Below are 16,730 nucleotides of genomic sequence, written 5' to 3'. Positions count from 1 at the left end.
AGCTGAATTTTAATGGTATAAAAACTGAAACCAAACTAGTAGCTAAAGCAGATAAATAAAAACAAAACTGTCTTGAGCTGCCATGTCTCTCTCACCTCAGTGACCTGTTCTGGCAGCGCTCTCTTCGTTTACGCGCGCCGTTCTGGTTCATGTGGTTGTTTGTCAGTTAACGGCGCGCGTAAACGAAGAGAGCGCCGCCAGAACAGGTCACTGAGGTGAGAGACATGGCAGCTCAAGTTCCAGATGATATAGGCGACACTAGTGTCTCGACTAGTGTACGAGTGGACGACGCGTTCCAAGTCATAGTAATAGGCGACTATGGTGTCGGTAAAACCAGTATCCTGCTGCGCTTCATTAAAGATGTTTTCTACAGCGACCCAGCAGAGGCTGGCTACATCAGCGATTTCGTAAAAGAAGTGGACGTAAAGGGCAAACTAGTCAAGCTACACATCTGGGACACAGCAGGTTTGGTAAGTAATTAACGTGTTGGCAGTGTTTTCTACCTTCAGTATATCCTTATTGTTTACATGCAATGAAACTTGTAAAGAACACCTTATTGTATTACTGCGTGTTGTTTGTTGGTTGTAAATGAAACAATTGTGTTTAGGCTAGTATAGTGTAGGAGTCCACAGCTTGGCATGAATAAGCAATTGTCTCAGGAATACGGAGATGGGTTGGTCCCTGGAAAACTCACCAAGTAATCATTGGTTTAGGTAGGGGCGTATCTAGCCCAAGCATGATACCCGGGCAAGCCCACTTATGCCTAGTCCAGTGAACAACTTGTGTGGGTTCATATGTGCATTCATCAAATTGTTGTTTTCAAGTGCATGGCATGGCTAGCTATAGTTATTAACTCTTATCTGTATGCATATAGGATAACACATCAGTCTACAATCACTATATACTGGTCTCTAGCTACGATGCATGTATCGATTGTGGGACTGCAACGTCACGTGCCAAACAAAAGGATACTTCCAAATCATAATAAACAAACCAAGACTTCTTGCACTCACGCTGAGTCGTACTTGTACGGATCACAAAACCATCATGACACCGGTTATCTACTCAATAGGGGCATCCATTCCCTGTAACCACCCTCCAACTCTACCCGGCACACCCTGCTCAGTGGTCCTACAGACAAAGTATCGTCAGCAGTCAGTCTCTCACGTTATTCACTTGACATTCCTTCGTTATAGTTGTGTCACAATAAAATTAATTCAGACACTGATTATTCAGCAGTAGACCTGTACCTACTGAAATCAAGTAGCTAGCCAAACAGCTAGTCGTCTTGAGTATTTTCCACTTCATGCGGTCTATATACAGGCAAACTCCAAACTATCACCACTTCATTGAGACTATTCATTTTGGGCGGGCACATCTCCATTTTTCACATTTAAATATAGTAACTCGTAATCTACTGGGCTATTATTAGAAGACAGACTCTTACTTAAATGTGCAGCGCTTATTTTGCATACAAGAATTTGCTGCAAGCATTCGCTACAATCAATGGTGCTCTAGGTGATAAAATCGTATTGTGAACAGTGTATTTTCATGCGTGACTGCCATGCCAGAAGATTTTCTGATGCCCAGGCAAGGTTAGCTGATGCCTGGGCAAATGCCCAGGTATAGATATGCCACTGGGTTTAGGGGCCCTGTAACTCCACTATGGAGAGCCTGCTAGTCATTTTCAAAGGCTTGTCAAGTATATGTGTAAAAAGAGGGAAAGGACACTTTGAGGTTATTCAGGAATAGACCACTTTACCAGAAGCCATGAAATGTTAATTGGATAATAAATTAGCCATTGCATGTATAATCACTGGAGTACTATATATGGTGGATGGATTGCCTTCTTGAAAAATTATTTGACCTATGCTTTGCCACAAGTCTATGAAATTAGTTTCATTAATGCAGTTATGGTCTAGGGATAACTGACAAGGTCAATCAGAGCCTTGCTCATTACTTGTATGGGTGCACTCAGTCGTAATAATTTGTAGGGCTAAAACGAATATTCTAAATGAAAGAGAACGAATGTTTTTAGTCAAGAACGAATAATAGAATATTCTATATTTAGTGTAACACTGAAATACAGTGTATATGTGTTATTTCTTATTATTTGTATTGAATTGTAAAACATTATTAAAATTTGGTATCTCAAGTTAAAACCTCAGTAACCAGCTTTTGAAATGAAAGTGTCTGATGATGCCGGTAGCTACTAGAGGCGTACTGATAAGGATTTTCAGTTGTATCAATATCCCATTGATTTGTACCTAAAAGAGCTGATACTGTATACCGATTAAATTATTGTCGCTTAATTATTGTATATTCTGTAAAGTGTAAAGATCAAATAGAACTACAGGTGTAGCTGCTGCATGATGTATATCCTAATGATTTGTAGCATTGAGGAAAGAGAAGTGATGTATCTTTGCTACTATACCTATGGTGGTGTGGCCTCTATTACACAACCCAGACAATTAGGCACCACAACTATTTAACACATGCTCCCTTGTCTGGATTGCTCCCTTGTCTGGATTACTCTGTGTTTTGATTAGTTACCAAGATGGCTGTTATACACAGATGATCACTTTAGTATTCCTGTAGTGCAGTTTTTTTTATTCTTAAAGTGTAGCTAACAGCTACAGTTCTGGGTAAGAATATTTTAACACTAGTAGCACTAGTCGCACGTGCAGTTGTATGTCTTCTTGTAACTTTGTGTTTTGTAGAATACTATAGAGAGGCTTTCTGTTAGTTTGTAGTGAGCAAAAAGGCTTTTATAGCTGGCCATGCAAACTACTTGATTCATGAAGTGTTTGTGCCCATTATTCGAGCCATTATTACTGAATATGGAAGGTATATCAGCAACCAATCTGATCACCCTCGTGATCACCAATCCGATTATCGGTACATCTCTAGTCCAGTATCTGATGTTGGTGAGGACTGACAAAGATTCCTCATTGCTAGTGTCCACCATCTTTACTGTAATTTCGATGTTTCAAATTACTACAATTGCTTCGAACGAATTCGGATCAAATACGGATTCGGATCGAATATGGATTCGAATATTCGGTATATTCGTTTTAGCCCTAATAATTTGTAGCTTTGCAATAAATACTCCTTTATCTCCCTGTTAAATATTTCTATGGCATTGCATATGCTATATTACATTAGTAAGGGAAACCATTGAACACATAACAGCAGTGTAGTCACAATGCTTGCTGCACTGTGATCATTTTGATATGAAAACTAGTCATCGAGTGAGCTTTTTATTGACAAGTCTATCCAGTATAATCACAGTATACAGGAGGAGTATCCAAGATTTTTCCCTGGGAGTTTCCAGATTTAGTAGTACAGTGGTCTTCGGAACCACTGACAGATTTTGAACACCAAATGCTTCATAATTAATTTTACTAGTTGGTGCTATAAGCTATTATTCTATCCCACTGAAGCCCTACATCAAAGTTAAAAGCTGGGAGTTAAACCCCAGTGCATATGTAATAGTTGTATCATGTACCCGAGTGATTTGCCTGATATGTACACCCAAGCTCGAGGGCCGTTAGGCCCGAGAACGTGGGTGTACATATCAGGTAAATCACGAGGGCACGTGATACAACTGATATGTACCATGTAGGCTAATAGCCTACTGTGGTGGGCGACTAATCACCCAAGCCAATACGAGGCAACCTGCTGGATTTATTATATAGAGAGTCTTGTAAAATTCGATTATGGGTCAGCAGCAAGTAACGTTGCAGTTATGTTTGTTAACATAAACGAGAAAATCCTATGAATATCACGGAAACACTCAATTTTGCGATTTAACAAGTGTTTCAAAGTTGCTACATTGTTTAACCACTGTTTACAATGTTTTCTAAACATCCATAGGGGTAAGCTTCACTGTAGAGTGGTTACCTCGTGATATACGAAAAGTGGGCGTGATACGTAATCAAACACGCGGACACGCGATTGTAAATTAACCATGACACTAGTTCTCACCTTAAACTTACGTTTGTCAACTCATAGGGTGGTAAGGGTGTTGAATCGCCTTCGTATGAGTGCTGTAGAATGCAAAATCGGGTTCATGGTTTTCATCACGTGAGTAATAATAAACTCCCACAATCGAATACTGCCAGGATTCTTATAAAAACAAACAACGTTACCTCATCAGATATATCAAGGCCATGGTACATTTAAATGTATCATGGCCAGCCATGGTTTATTTTAAATGTACCATAGCCAGCCATGGTTTAACTTAAATGTACCATGGCCAGCCAGGGTTTATAAGATATGTACCCTGAAATTTGGCTTTGAAGTTAGGTGGTTTCATGGTACATATATATATATATACACACATTCAGTTGAAAGAAGTGCATTCAAAGCAAATAGAAGCCTTATACATTACGTATAGCCAGAAAGTTTTGTGGGGGAAAGTTTGGTGAGTGAACAATGTTTTGCCAAACTAAAATCCACCAAATCATTTGTTTAATACAAATCTGTAATAGCTCAACAAATTCACCAAGCTTTGTTCTCGCCAAAATCCTATCATGGCAACTTCGCTTAAGTTTCCTCCAGCCAAACTTTCCAGCTATATGGTATAAAACTATGTACAGTGGAACCTCAGTTATCCAGACCCCACTTATCTGGATTCTCAGTTAACAGACTGCTCTATTAGAGTAGTGACTGTTCTATTAGGGTAGTTGAAATACTGATTTTGTAAAAAAATTTGTTTATGCTATTTTAATGTTATTTATACGCAGTTTCAGAGATATGACTTTTCAGATATATGGATCATCCCTGGTCCCAAGGCGTTCGGATAACTGAGGTTCCACTGTATTCAGCAAAAATTTAAACATAAAACTACAAGTTCAGCAAAAATTGAAACTGACATGTATATCTAGCCTTATTAACACGTTGTTTGCGAATTTGACTGCTTCAAAGTGTGGGATAGAAGTTAGTTAAACCCCACCTGCACTCGTAGGATATATAGTTATCAACACCTCAGCCTCAGCTTCACTGATAACTATGATATCCTACTCGTAGCGGACAACCAAGAGTATATAATGGGGAGGGAGAGTATCAAACTGCGCTATAGGCTGTGAAAAATGAGCCCATACCTTCGTTTCTTCTCGTAAACCTGGCCACTGTTGATTGCTCAGATTTAACACCTTAAATGTTTTAATGGGTGGTCCATATGGAATCGCAATGGCTGAAATTCCATCTAGATGTATCACTTTAACTAGTAGAACTGTCAAGGCGAGGCATGGGATGGCGACCATGATGAAATCTCTACAGTGATGAAATATTGAAATCTCTACCTCGCTCGACCATGATGAAACCTCGATGTTTGTTTTCTAGGTTAGCTGCTTCTGTCTTTCTCTTTGTACGGCGAGTTCCTCTGTGTAATGTGCTATACTTTTCTCGAGTACACCGTTCTTTCACTCAGTCACATGTAAAAAGTGTGCCTACTGCGCTTATAATTAGTCACCAATCAACACAAATCACCGAGTCGTTTGAACAATGCCATAGGACTTTTACGGGCTCATTTTTCACAGCATATAATGCAGTTCAATACTCTCCCTCTCCATTATATACTCTTGCTATAACATATATTTTATCTTCATGGTTGCTTAGCTCCATAAGTCCTTTTTAATATGGCTAGTCAGGAGTATTGAAGTGATCCAGATAGTTATATCCAAATTCTCCAGTTGAAAACTCAAAATTAATGTTTCTATTAAGTTATAGTCTTACATTAACATTATTCTTGATAAAATGATACTTGCAATCCATTATGAATGTTCTATACATTTGACTGCTCTATTAGAGTATCTTGATCTTTATTAGCATTTTTCTTTGTATACATACTCATGTTCTTACTAACACCTTTTAAAGCAAGCATGCACAGTAGCTCTGCTCATTTCCATCTTCTGTAGTTATATATTTGTGCAGCCAAATTATGAAGTGTTCTTGCTGCAAGCCCACAAGTTCAAATATGGAAGGGGGTTTCCGGAACTCGAGGAATCAGTGTTAAATGTAAACTTGACCTCACTGTACCAATTATAACCTTTGTAGCAATTATATAACCTTTGATGTCAATATTCCCCAAGCATTAAAAGTCTGCAGGTTACTCTCACAAGTTTGTGTGTACATTTGAGCCTACGCTATATACACTACTAAGGATTTCCAAATTTCCTAATCTTTGCAGTGTCTATTGTACTGTATGCACAATCTGTTCACATAAATGTTCATAATGAGATTTTAAACTACTTGGTTGAGTCATAACTGGTTGGTGGTTTACTAGTTACATCTGGAGGTGGAAAATGACATAGAGGGTCATTTTATCCACTTTACTGACGTGCTGAAAGATTAGGAAGTCTCAGGGGCAGTACATAATCTCCTTATTAGTTCCTAGTAGTGTTTCCATGGAAATTGCAGTGCATTAAACCCCACCTCAGAACACTGTGATATAATAAGATCATACTGACGTCATGCTAATTTTCTATTTGGGATTTTCGAGTATAGTTTCTTACGACACCAATATTTTTGATTAATTACTCAAAATTAATAAAATCTACATTGAGGTGCAGTAATCAGGTATGGTTACTAGGTCATTAATAGAGTAATGTTACCACTCTACTTATAAAGTCAGCTGAAAGTAGCATGAACAAATTCCATTCATAGTTTTACTGTAATATTTTCTTTCTGGATTACACAAACAATTGAACTTCATTTATCGTCCACTGGATCTAATACTTGAAAATATTAGAGCACCCCCAATAGAGATTGCTGTTTTTAATTGTGACATCATTATAGAAAAGGCTTATTGCAAGCTTCGTATTTGTGAGTTGTGAATGACTATTCCTGTTAGAGTTAGAAATCTCTCATTTATTTAGATACTAGTAAATTTTTTGTAGTAATGGGTCAACCTCTGTTTGTGACCTAATTTCAGAAAACCATCAATCTGCGCACAATAGTAGTTTTGTAATAAAACTCATCCAAAAACAATGGGTAAAAAATGCAAGCTCCAGAAAAAATTTATGCAAGTTTTATCGCCTTGTTGGTTTGTGAATTGACACTCCAGTGGCTAAATCCTAGGCATCATCATGTTTCCCTATTCATAGGGAGTTCAAAAATCCTTGTTTCATCTTCATACACAGGTGGGTTTCTGAGTTACAGACATTTGTTTACGTTGCAGTGATGAAAGAATTTACAACAATCTTTATTTGATCAATTCGCCTTCCTTCCAAATCACAGAATGCCTTTGGCAAAAATTATACCATGGATTCACAAATTCATGGCAAATACAATGAGCAAAGATTCAACACCGTACGCCATTGTATCAGTAAGGTATGATGGTATATGTAAGCACCCGTAGATTATTTTCTCAATGTCCTCTGTACATATTGACTTATTCACTTGTCTGGCTGTCTGCTGTTGTATTTCCCACACTGCTTTACTCATGAAGCTGAAACTTAGCCAATCCATTCCTCTGTCCCTGTAGACAACAAAGAACCAATAAAACAAATTTTGATAAATGTGTGTATATCAACAGTTTTCTAAAATTTGGTCACATTTTAATCTGGAAGTCCCATGTTTCTTACATGAAGAAGCAATGACCTCCCTGTTAATCTTAGGAAGTGCAATAATTGTGTGTCGAGTTTGTGTGTACATACAGATAACTTGTTTGCTGTTTTAACATAATAACTCTGGTCTTTTATTGTCTACAGGAGAAGCACACGACAATAACAGACAGATACTATTCCAAGGCTGACGCTGCTATAATGGTCTATGACTGTTGTGACCAGAAATCTTACAGCAACATTGATAAGTGGTACGGAGAGATGCACCTTAGCCTTGCTGACAAACTCGATGACAACATGCCAGTGGTCATGGTCGCAAATAAGAAAGACAAATTAAAGGAGGCAATGAAAGAAGCAACTACCAGTTACATAGACTTCAAAATTGCGCAGAAGAAGGCAACAACTTTAGGCTACACGTGTATTGAAACAAGTGCCAAATCTGGTGAGAACATCCAGAAGCTGTTTAATATGGTGGCAGAGGCATTATCGGACAAAGAGTGTCCTAAAGTACCTGATACTGTAGACTTACTTGCTGATGATAGAAAAAAACCTTGCAGTTGCTAAAATATTATCAGTGTTTTTTAAATTAATGTGAGCGCTATATTGAGATTTCTTATTTGTAATTAATTTCTATTTCTTGTTTGCATCAATATTTTCATAATTACATTTGAAATACATAATTGGTACTAATAAATTATAAGTGAAATAATTGTAAATACAATGAAATACTATTAAGAAGCAGTCATAGGGTATAATAGATTAGGCCATGGTCTACCAGTCCAATAGGGTACTGCTGCTATTCCAATTAGTGCCACTCCTGCACTTGTAACAATTGTCATAGCAACAGCAGGTCTAAGCAGCTGCCACCTGGTTGTCATAGCAACTGTCTCATTTTTACTTAATTTGGACAACTGCAGACAGTAACATGGCTGGTATCAACACATTACATTTGTTACATAGCAATTACCTGGAAATGAAGCCTACAAGGAAATGGTTTGTATGCTAATACAACATATGTGACCGGATTTGACAAAACCAGGCTTCCACACACATCCAATTTAATGACTTTGAAGGAACATAACTCATTGTAGATGTATACAATCAGTTTCATATTTGGACCTGCTATTTCACAATTGTATGAAAGGAACGTGTGAAAATTCCAGGGCAATAGCATGTTGGGTGATCAAGTTACAGTAGTTTAAAGGCAAAGAATTGGATGTGTGTGGAAGCCTGGTTTTGTCAAATCCGGTCACATATATAGAAATAATTCATGTATACATGTGTGTGTTGCTGTGTACACAGATTTTGACCCATGATACAGGATGCATAAGAACACTGATAAATATGGGACAATTGTAATGGTCCCATTTGTATTAGTCTACACTCTACACATCAAGCTAGGCCTCTGAAATCAGGACACCTCATTAATAAGGACACCACAGCAATGTCTCAAGGAAGAGCTGCCATAATGACTAGCTGTATATATGTTAAGGTGGAGCGTATGTAGGACTTTTAAAAAAAGGCTTTCTTACAGCTAAATAGCTGTTATTTTATATTGCCTGACTGCTTTATTAGAGTATCTCGATTTTCTCATCAACGTTATTGGTCAGAACAATACTACAAGTGTTGCTATCATGTGAAGAACTATTACTAAGTTAAAATTTTATAATGTGTTCTGCTTCATGATAGATTCCAGATTCTACAACTTGAACTTTCAATTTCTCAATTTTACTAATAGTGTGTAAACTCCAAAAGGATTCCTGAACCCCTCCGGGTACACCCCTGATAATGTTTTTTGTTTAGTACCCTGTGATGACATTGACTTTATGAATGAGCTCAATTTAATGTCATGTCATATCACATGGGATGTAAGAATAATAAAGGTATTTATAATAGCTACAAGTAACACACACTTGGAAATACTAGTAAGGGATGCAATTGTTAAATGTGACAGTGGGTGTATAAGTTTCTGATACCCAAAATATGCCCTGTTCTGGGCAGCTCCATGGCACTCAAATCACTCCAAATTGATTGAGAACACTATTGGTGAGCTCTCTGTGAAGTCCCAGCTCATTACATACCATTACAACAAAACCGTGGCCATTTAATAGTGCCAATCTTCCACTTGTGGCTTTGACAGGGTCGGAAGAAAGCTGCTGCAGAAACCAGACTTGCCAGTCCTGAAGGAAATACAGAGTGGAATATGATAGTGTATTGGACCAGCAATCCATTTCTGGTAAAAATGTAAGTTTGATTTTGTGTGTGTGGAAGCCGGGTTATATGAAGTCCGGTCACAAATGGAAAGTGAGTGGTTCCACTTGGACAAAAGCAAAACGTTTTTTCTCTGGTGCAGAGTCCTTGATGTGTGTAGCTACGTATAGACTAATACAAATGGGACAATTTATAATTGCCCCCTATTAAAGTGTCCTAGATGTATACCCTGCATCATGGATCAAAATCTGTGTACTCAGTAACACACGTACACATACATACATGAATTACTTCTACATATTCATTGTTGCATTAACATGCAAGCCATTTCTTTATAGGCTTTGTTCCCACTTTAACTGTACAGTGGAATCTCGATTCTTGGTTAACCGAACTATGGAATGACTGTTCTATTAGAGTAGTTGATAATACTGATATTTTTAAAAATGTTTTAATACTATTGTAAGGTTATTTATACACAGTTTCACAGATATGAACTTTTCAGACTTATGGACTACCCCTGGTCCCAAGGGGTTCGGAGGTTCCACCATACAAGTGTAAACAAATGTAATGTGTTGATACCAGCCATCACAGCAAAAATAGTGTTCCAATACTACCTATTCTAACCCCGTCTTTATTCAGTATTGGAACAACTATTTTAAAAAAACTCCCTATAACGAGACAGAATGAACCTCAAATCTATAAATGACTCTAATGTTATTCACTATTGGGGGCTATGGTCTGTTTTTGTTTGAGCTAAGGTAGAATTTTTACACTATTAGTTTCAACACCTAAACATAGACGGAACAAATACAGTCAGTATTTGTGTATGAATTATGCTGTGCATATTATTTCTTTTAGTTGTCCAAAGTAAAGATGAGACAGATGCTATGACAACTAGGTGGTAGCTGCTTAGACCTGCTGTTGCTACGACGATTGCTACAAGTGCAGGAATGGGAATAGCAGCAGTACACTATTGAACACCATGGCTTAATCTATTATACCGTATGACTGCTTCCCAATAGTACTTCCAATTATTTCATTTTTAATTTATCAGTACCAATTATGTACAAAATTTGATTTCTTGCACGAAAATTTTGATTGAACTACTCTAATAGAGCAGTCATTCACGTAAATCATACAAAAAATATTTTTATACAAAAAATTTTTGCACAAAAAAAGCAAATTACAGCATTTCAAATATAATTATGAAGAATACTGATGCAAACAATTAATTACAAATAAGAAATCCAAACAATGGAATATAGTGCTCACATTGATAAAAAAAAAACAATGATAATATTTTAGCAACTGCAAGATTTCTTTTTACCATTATAATCACCCAAGACCACAGTATCAGGTACTTTGGGACAATCTTTGTCTGATAATGCCTCTGCTACAATTTTAAACAGCTTCTGGATATTCTCACCAGATTTGGCACTTGTTTCAATACATGAGTAGCCTAAAGTTGCTGCCTTCTTCTGTGCAATCTTGAAGTCTATGTACTTGGTAGTTGCTTCTTTCATTGCCTCCTTTAATTTGTCTTTCTTGTTTGCGACCATGATCACCGGCATGTTGTCATCAAGTTTGTCAGCAAGGTTACGACGCATCTCACTGTACCACTTATCAATGCTACTGTAAGATTTCTGGTCACAACAATCATACACCATTATAACAGCATCAGCCTTGGAATAGTATTGGTCTGTTAATATCGTGTGCCTCTCCTGTAGATAATAAAAGACCAGACCGAATTATGTTATGTAAGATAGCAAACAGGTTTTCTGCATGTACACACAATATTGTACTGCCTAAGTGAGACAAATCATTAACAGGGGAGGTCACTGCTTCTTCATGTAAGAAACATGGGGCTTCATACTAGAATAGAGGTCAACCCATTACTACAAAAAATTTTACTAGTATCTCTTTTTCATAAATGAGAGATTTCTAAATCTCACTAACAGGAATAGTCCTAAAGGAATAATCATTCACAACACACAAATACGAAACTTGCAATAAGCCTTTTCCCTAATCACATCACAATTAACTCTAATATTTTCAAGTATTAGATCCAATGGGCGATAAATGAAGATTAATTGCTTGTGCAGTCCAGAAAGAAAATATTACAGTATTAGTATAATACTAAAATACAGTGTATTATGTGCTATTTGTTATTATTTGTATTCAATCATAAAACATCATTAAAATTTGTGATCGGGCCTGCGAAAACAGGGCATGTGGGCACAAACTACACCCCATCACACTACAGGTCATATCTCAGTATTGGAACGGAATATTTACATTCTGTAACTTGCCACCATAAGCCAATTAAATGCTTACAAAGAGTGGAAAATGGCATTGTCATAGCGAAATGGTATAAAAAGTTATGAGTGATGGAATTGTAAAAAAGTAGGCCCGGTCACATTTGATATCTTAAAACCTCAGTAGGAGGCTTTTGAATAGTAGAAGTGTCTGATGATGTATCTACTAGAGGTGTACTGATAAGGATTTTTCAGTTGTATCAATATCCAAGAGCTGACACTGATTGTATACCGATTAAATTATTGTATGTTATGTAAATTGTAAATCAAATAGAACTACAGGTATAGCTATTGCATGATGTATATTCTAATGATTTGTAGCATTGAGAAAACAGAAGTGACTATAGCTCACAACTACCTATGGTGTGGCGTCTATTACACAACCCAGACAATTAGGCACCACAAATGTTTTCTCCCTTGTCCGGATTACTGTTTCGATTGGTTACCAAGATGGCTGTTATACACAGGTGATCAGTGTAGTTTTCTTGTGATGCAGTTTTCTGTTCTTAAAGTGTAACAGTTACTGTTCTGGGTAAGAATATTTTAACACTAATAGTAGTACTTACACACGCAATCTAAGTCTTCTCGTAACTTAGTGCGTTATGGAATAGTATAAAGAGGCTTTCTATTTTGTTTGTAGTGAGCAAAAAGGCTTTCCATAGCTTGTACTCATACTAATTACTTCACAGAGCGTTTGTGCCCATTATTAATATAGAAGGCATATTGGCAACCGATCTGATCACCCTCGCGATCACCGATCCAATTATTGATACATCTTTAGTCCAGTGTCTGATGTTGTTGCATTGTAGAGATTCCTCATTACTTAATGTCCACCATCTTTACTGTAACTTCAATGTTTCGAATTATAATAATTGTTTCAAACGAATTCAAATATTCAGTAGCTATATTTGTTCTAGCCCTAATTTTGTGCACTGGATGTGTCATGTCCATTGTCCTATGTTACCTGATACATGCACTTGGCACTGCAAGTAAAATGGCAAATTTAAGCAACTGTGTCCTGCTCATGTGTACCTCGTCATGTTGTAACATCATTGCGGCACAAACAACTCTCCACATTTTCTGGCGTATAGTTACACTGCACATCCAACACATTGTATAATTTCACACGGATCAAATATTGTGGTAGACACTGGCCAACCAAATGTTACAACTTCCTACATCAAGCACCCAAAATTAAATATTTAAGAAACGGTTGTACATGTGTGCATAGGCAGATGTAGGAGACACTGTCAGGGGTACTGAGGGAGGGACAAGAAGTTTTTTAGGGTAAAACAGTGTTTACTAGCTACACTAAGAGGAGAAGAATGGAACACTTACTCTTGTACACAAGTTATATTATAGCTGGATAAATGAAGGGAATACACTTTCTATAAGACTCTAGTTGGATATCTTCTGAGAACATTTTTAAAATTAGACCTCCTAGATTTGAATTTGGGAGCATTTTTGATAGCAATTAGCTAACAAAGTTACAAAGGATATAAAAATTAGTTAGCCTATATCTGAGATATAAAGCCTGCTTGATGGTAAAATGTACTAAATCAAAATAAAGTAGATAATTCGTAAAAAATTTAAACTGAGTATTGCGACTGTTCTATTAGAGTGTAGTCACTGCTCTATCAGAGTATCTCAATCTTCGCACAAATATTCAAACTTGTTTGCCTCACTTTCTTCACAGTGTACAGTTTATAACTGTAAAGTGCATTTACAATTGTTGTCTTCTACTTGCCCATTGGCATTCTGTATTTCTGAATACAGTGTGAATGCATGATACCAGTTTCTGGTGTCCATATAATTCTGGGGGGGGGGGGGGGGGGGGGGGGGAAGCACCCCCTGGCCCCCCTCACATCCCCTATACATGTGTGTATAAACACACTATGCCTATGCAGTCACAAAAGCTTGGATGTTATATATACAGATGAGAATGAAACTTTAATGCATATGTTTTTGTGTACAAAGTGACCTTTTGACCTGAGTAGACAGATTTTCACCATACATAGAGATCTGATCTAGATATCACATGCACCATCCCTTTTTTGGTGTACCAAGCACAAAACAATCGATTGAGTTTCAAACTTCAATTCTTTGAACAGAAAAAGTATTGTACATATAACACTAAAGCATGAAAGAAAGGTCCCCCACACACAACTGACTACAGTACAAGTCACAATTAAGAGGCATCTTTGTAAACAGCATGAACAAGATACATAGTAGATATTTAACCAAATTTGGGAAATCAGATTGACTTTAACCACATTACATTATGCCTCAATTAGGGTAATCTATGATCTATTTATAACAGCATTATTCATTACTGGATTTCCCCTTGCACTAAACCTCGACACTATTACATCATCATAATATAATGTTCAGGAACCTTGCACAGACAAAAGCTTATTTGGGAAGGGAATATTTTTGCAGACTAGATTATGTGTATTGTACCATGAAGAATCTGAGGATCCAGGAAAAAAACTTCTTTCCCAGATATTTCCCTTAATTCCTAATTGTCTCTGTGTAATCAGTGAATGGATATTTAGATGAACGCAATACAATGGAACCCGTCTAACTTGTATAGCAGGTTTTTATAACAAGGATTTTAATTTTACAAGCAGGCACTTTTAAGATTTATTCTATCCTACCAATTTTGGTTTCATATGAAGATTGAAAAAACATTCCAACAAGCCAAGTGCTTGTTATAAACAAAAGTTGCTCATTTTTATAACAACCCATGATCAGCTTAAGGAAAAAGGCCTACTTGAAACTACTCTACTTGAGCTAATTCATGCTTTCCATCTTGTCATAATACCAATAGATTAATTATAAGTGCACTGCACATGGTTATATTTCTGAACATAATTCCCGAATAATGTCGAAGTGTCTTTTCCCTCATTTACACGTATACTTGACAAGCCTTCGAAAATGACTAACAGGCTCTCCATAGTGGAGTTACAGAGCCCCTAAAACAATAATTACTTGTGAGTTTTCCAGGGACCATCCCATCTCCTTCCTGAGACAATTGCTTACTCATGCCAAGCTGTGGATTCCCATATCAAAACTTTTGTAAGATATTCCGGATTTATGAATAGGTTATGCCCGTTTCATATAAAATAACACCATCTTTTAAACAATGCACCATAACTCCTGTGTACTGTGGTTGACAGATACAAGGTTTGGTTTATCAAATTCCTCAATGAAAGGTGATTCGATTCATGTGTAAGTTCTTTGTGTAGTAATGAAAGGGAAAAGGAGCAAAATTTACGTGTTCAGAATTCCCGTAAAAACACGTTTTTCAACGTATCTCTGTAAACTAACCTGTTTAACAATTTGTACCGTCGGAGTCTTATTACTGCATAGAACGATACCAAACTTAGCGAATTTAGTTTAGGATAACAACCTGTACATTGGGGTTTTCTTGCCAAGATAATTAAATTTTCCAATAGATTAATGTATGGAGAGCATGTTATGTCAGTAAATAACTGTCGCTATGGCAACATTTTCCCATTTATACGGTTGGAATTAGATAGCGAAATTCAAGGGCTTTCTTTTATTGTATGGTGTGCTGTAGAGATTTTGTGAGTTAAAGGTTGTAAATTAGTGTTTTTGTATGTAGTGTAAAATACATGTATTTTGTATTGGACAACGAACGACAAGGAATGATGAGATTTTATGATCAGCCTGTAGGCCCTGTTTTACCAAGCTAAGATTTCAAAAAAGATATTAGATTTATTTATTGCATAATTCTTACATTTTAAGGGTTAAAAACAATGTTTTAAGAACTTTTAATGTTGACCACCTGAAAATGCTTGATTTGACAAATCCCATACATATGTTTTGATATGCTACACAAGGGGGTGGCACTCCAATATCCTGTACTCTGATCTTCATCCTCAGTCAAAACGAAAGTCAAAAGTCAAGCAAGAAATTTGCAGTAGGTCAAAAGTTAAGTTCGTTTGTGAATTGCATACCACATATACAATTGATACTTTTAGAATTAGAACATAACCGTAATTTTACGAAAATTTACAAAGATTCAGTCAAGAGTCAAGCACGGATTTTAGCGCAAGTCAAGGGTCAACACTTATTTTTCGAGTTTGACCACTTTGACCGAGGACGAAGATCACGGAGTACAGCTAGGTACAATGGAGTACCACCCCATTGCTACACCATTCTAGCCTAAGTTACACAATTACAACCAACAAACAACACGCAGTAATAACAATAAGGTATTCTTTACAAGTTTCATTGCCGCAAACAATAAGGATATACTGAAGGTAGAAAACACTGCCAACACGTTAATTACTTACCAAACCTGCTGTGTCCCAGATGTGTAGCTTGATTAATTTTCCCTTTACGTCCAATTCTTTTACAAAATCGCTGATGTAGCCAGCCTCTGCCACCGGGTTGCTGTAGAAGACATCTTTAACGAAACGCAGCAGGATACTGGTTTTACCGACACCATAGTCGCCTATTATAATGACTCGGAACGCGTCATGATCTACTTGTACACTAGTACCATCTTGAACTTGAGCTGCCATGTCTCTCTCCCCTCAGTGTGTTTTACCATAGATAATGTATTCACCATACAGCCATAGATAATTTGTAAAAATACACTGATACA

At 36.9% G+C, this 16,730-nt stretch overlaps 2 protein-coding genes across 2 annotated transcripts; one reads left to right on the top strand and one right to left on the bottom strand.

Annotated features, from left to right (window-relative positions):
• Nucleotides 1–169: 169 nt before the first annotated feature.
• On the top strand, nt 170–8,268 carry LOC136252236 (ras-related protein Rab-1D-like). The gene is made up of 2 exons (XM_066044636.1): nt 170–470; nt 7,716–8,268. Exons 1-2 carry the CDS (start codon nt 225–227, stop codon nt 8,130–8,132), a joined length of 663 nt encoding a protein of 220 aa, XP_065900708.1. The 5' UTR covers nt 170–224; the 3' UTR covers nt 8,133–8,268.
• A 2,581-nt stretch (nt 8,269–10,849) lies between these two features.
• Nucleotides 10,850–16,730, bottom strand: LOC136252238 (ras-related protein Rab-1D-like). Its single transcript, XM_066044638.1, has 2 exons — nt 16,417–16,730; nt 10,850–11,500 (listed from the first exon to the last, which is right to left on the bottom strand). The coding sequence occupies exons 1-2, from the start codon at nt 16,645–16,647 to the stop codon at nt 11,081–11,083; spliced, it is 651 nt and encodes a 216-aa protein (XP_065900710.1). The 5' UTR covers nt 16,648–16,730; the 3' UTR covers nt 10,850–11,080.

This window comes from Dysidea avara, chromosome 4 (assembly GCF_963678975.1).
Source record: "Dysidea avara chromosome 4, odDysAvar1.4, whole genome shotgun sequence".
NCBI lineage: Eukaryota > Metazoa > Porifera > Demospongiae > Dictyoceratida > Dysideidae > Dysidea > Dysidea avara.
Note: the sequence above shows the minus strand (reverse complement) of the source record. Positions and strands in the feature narration are given on the sequence as shown.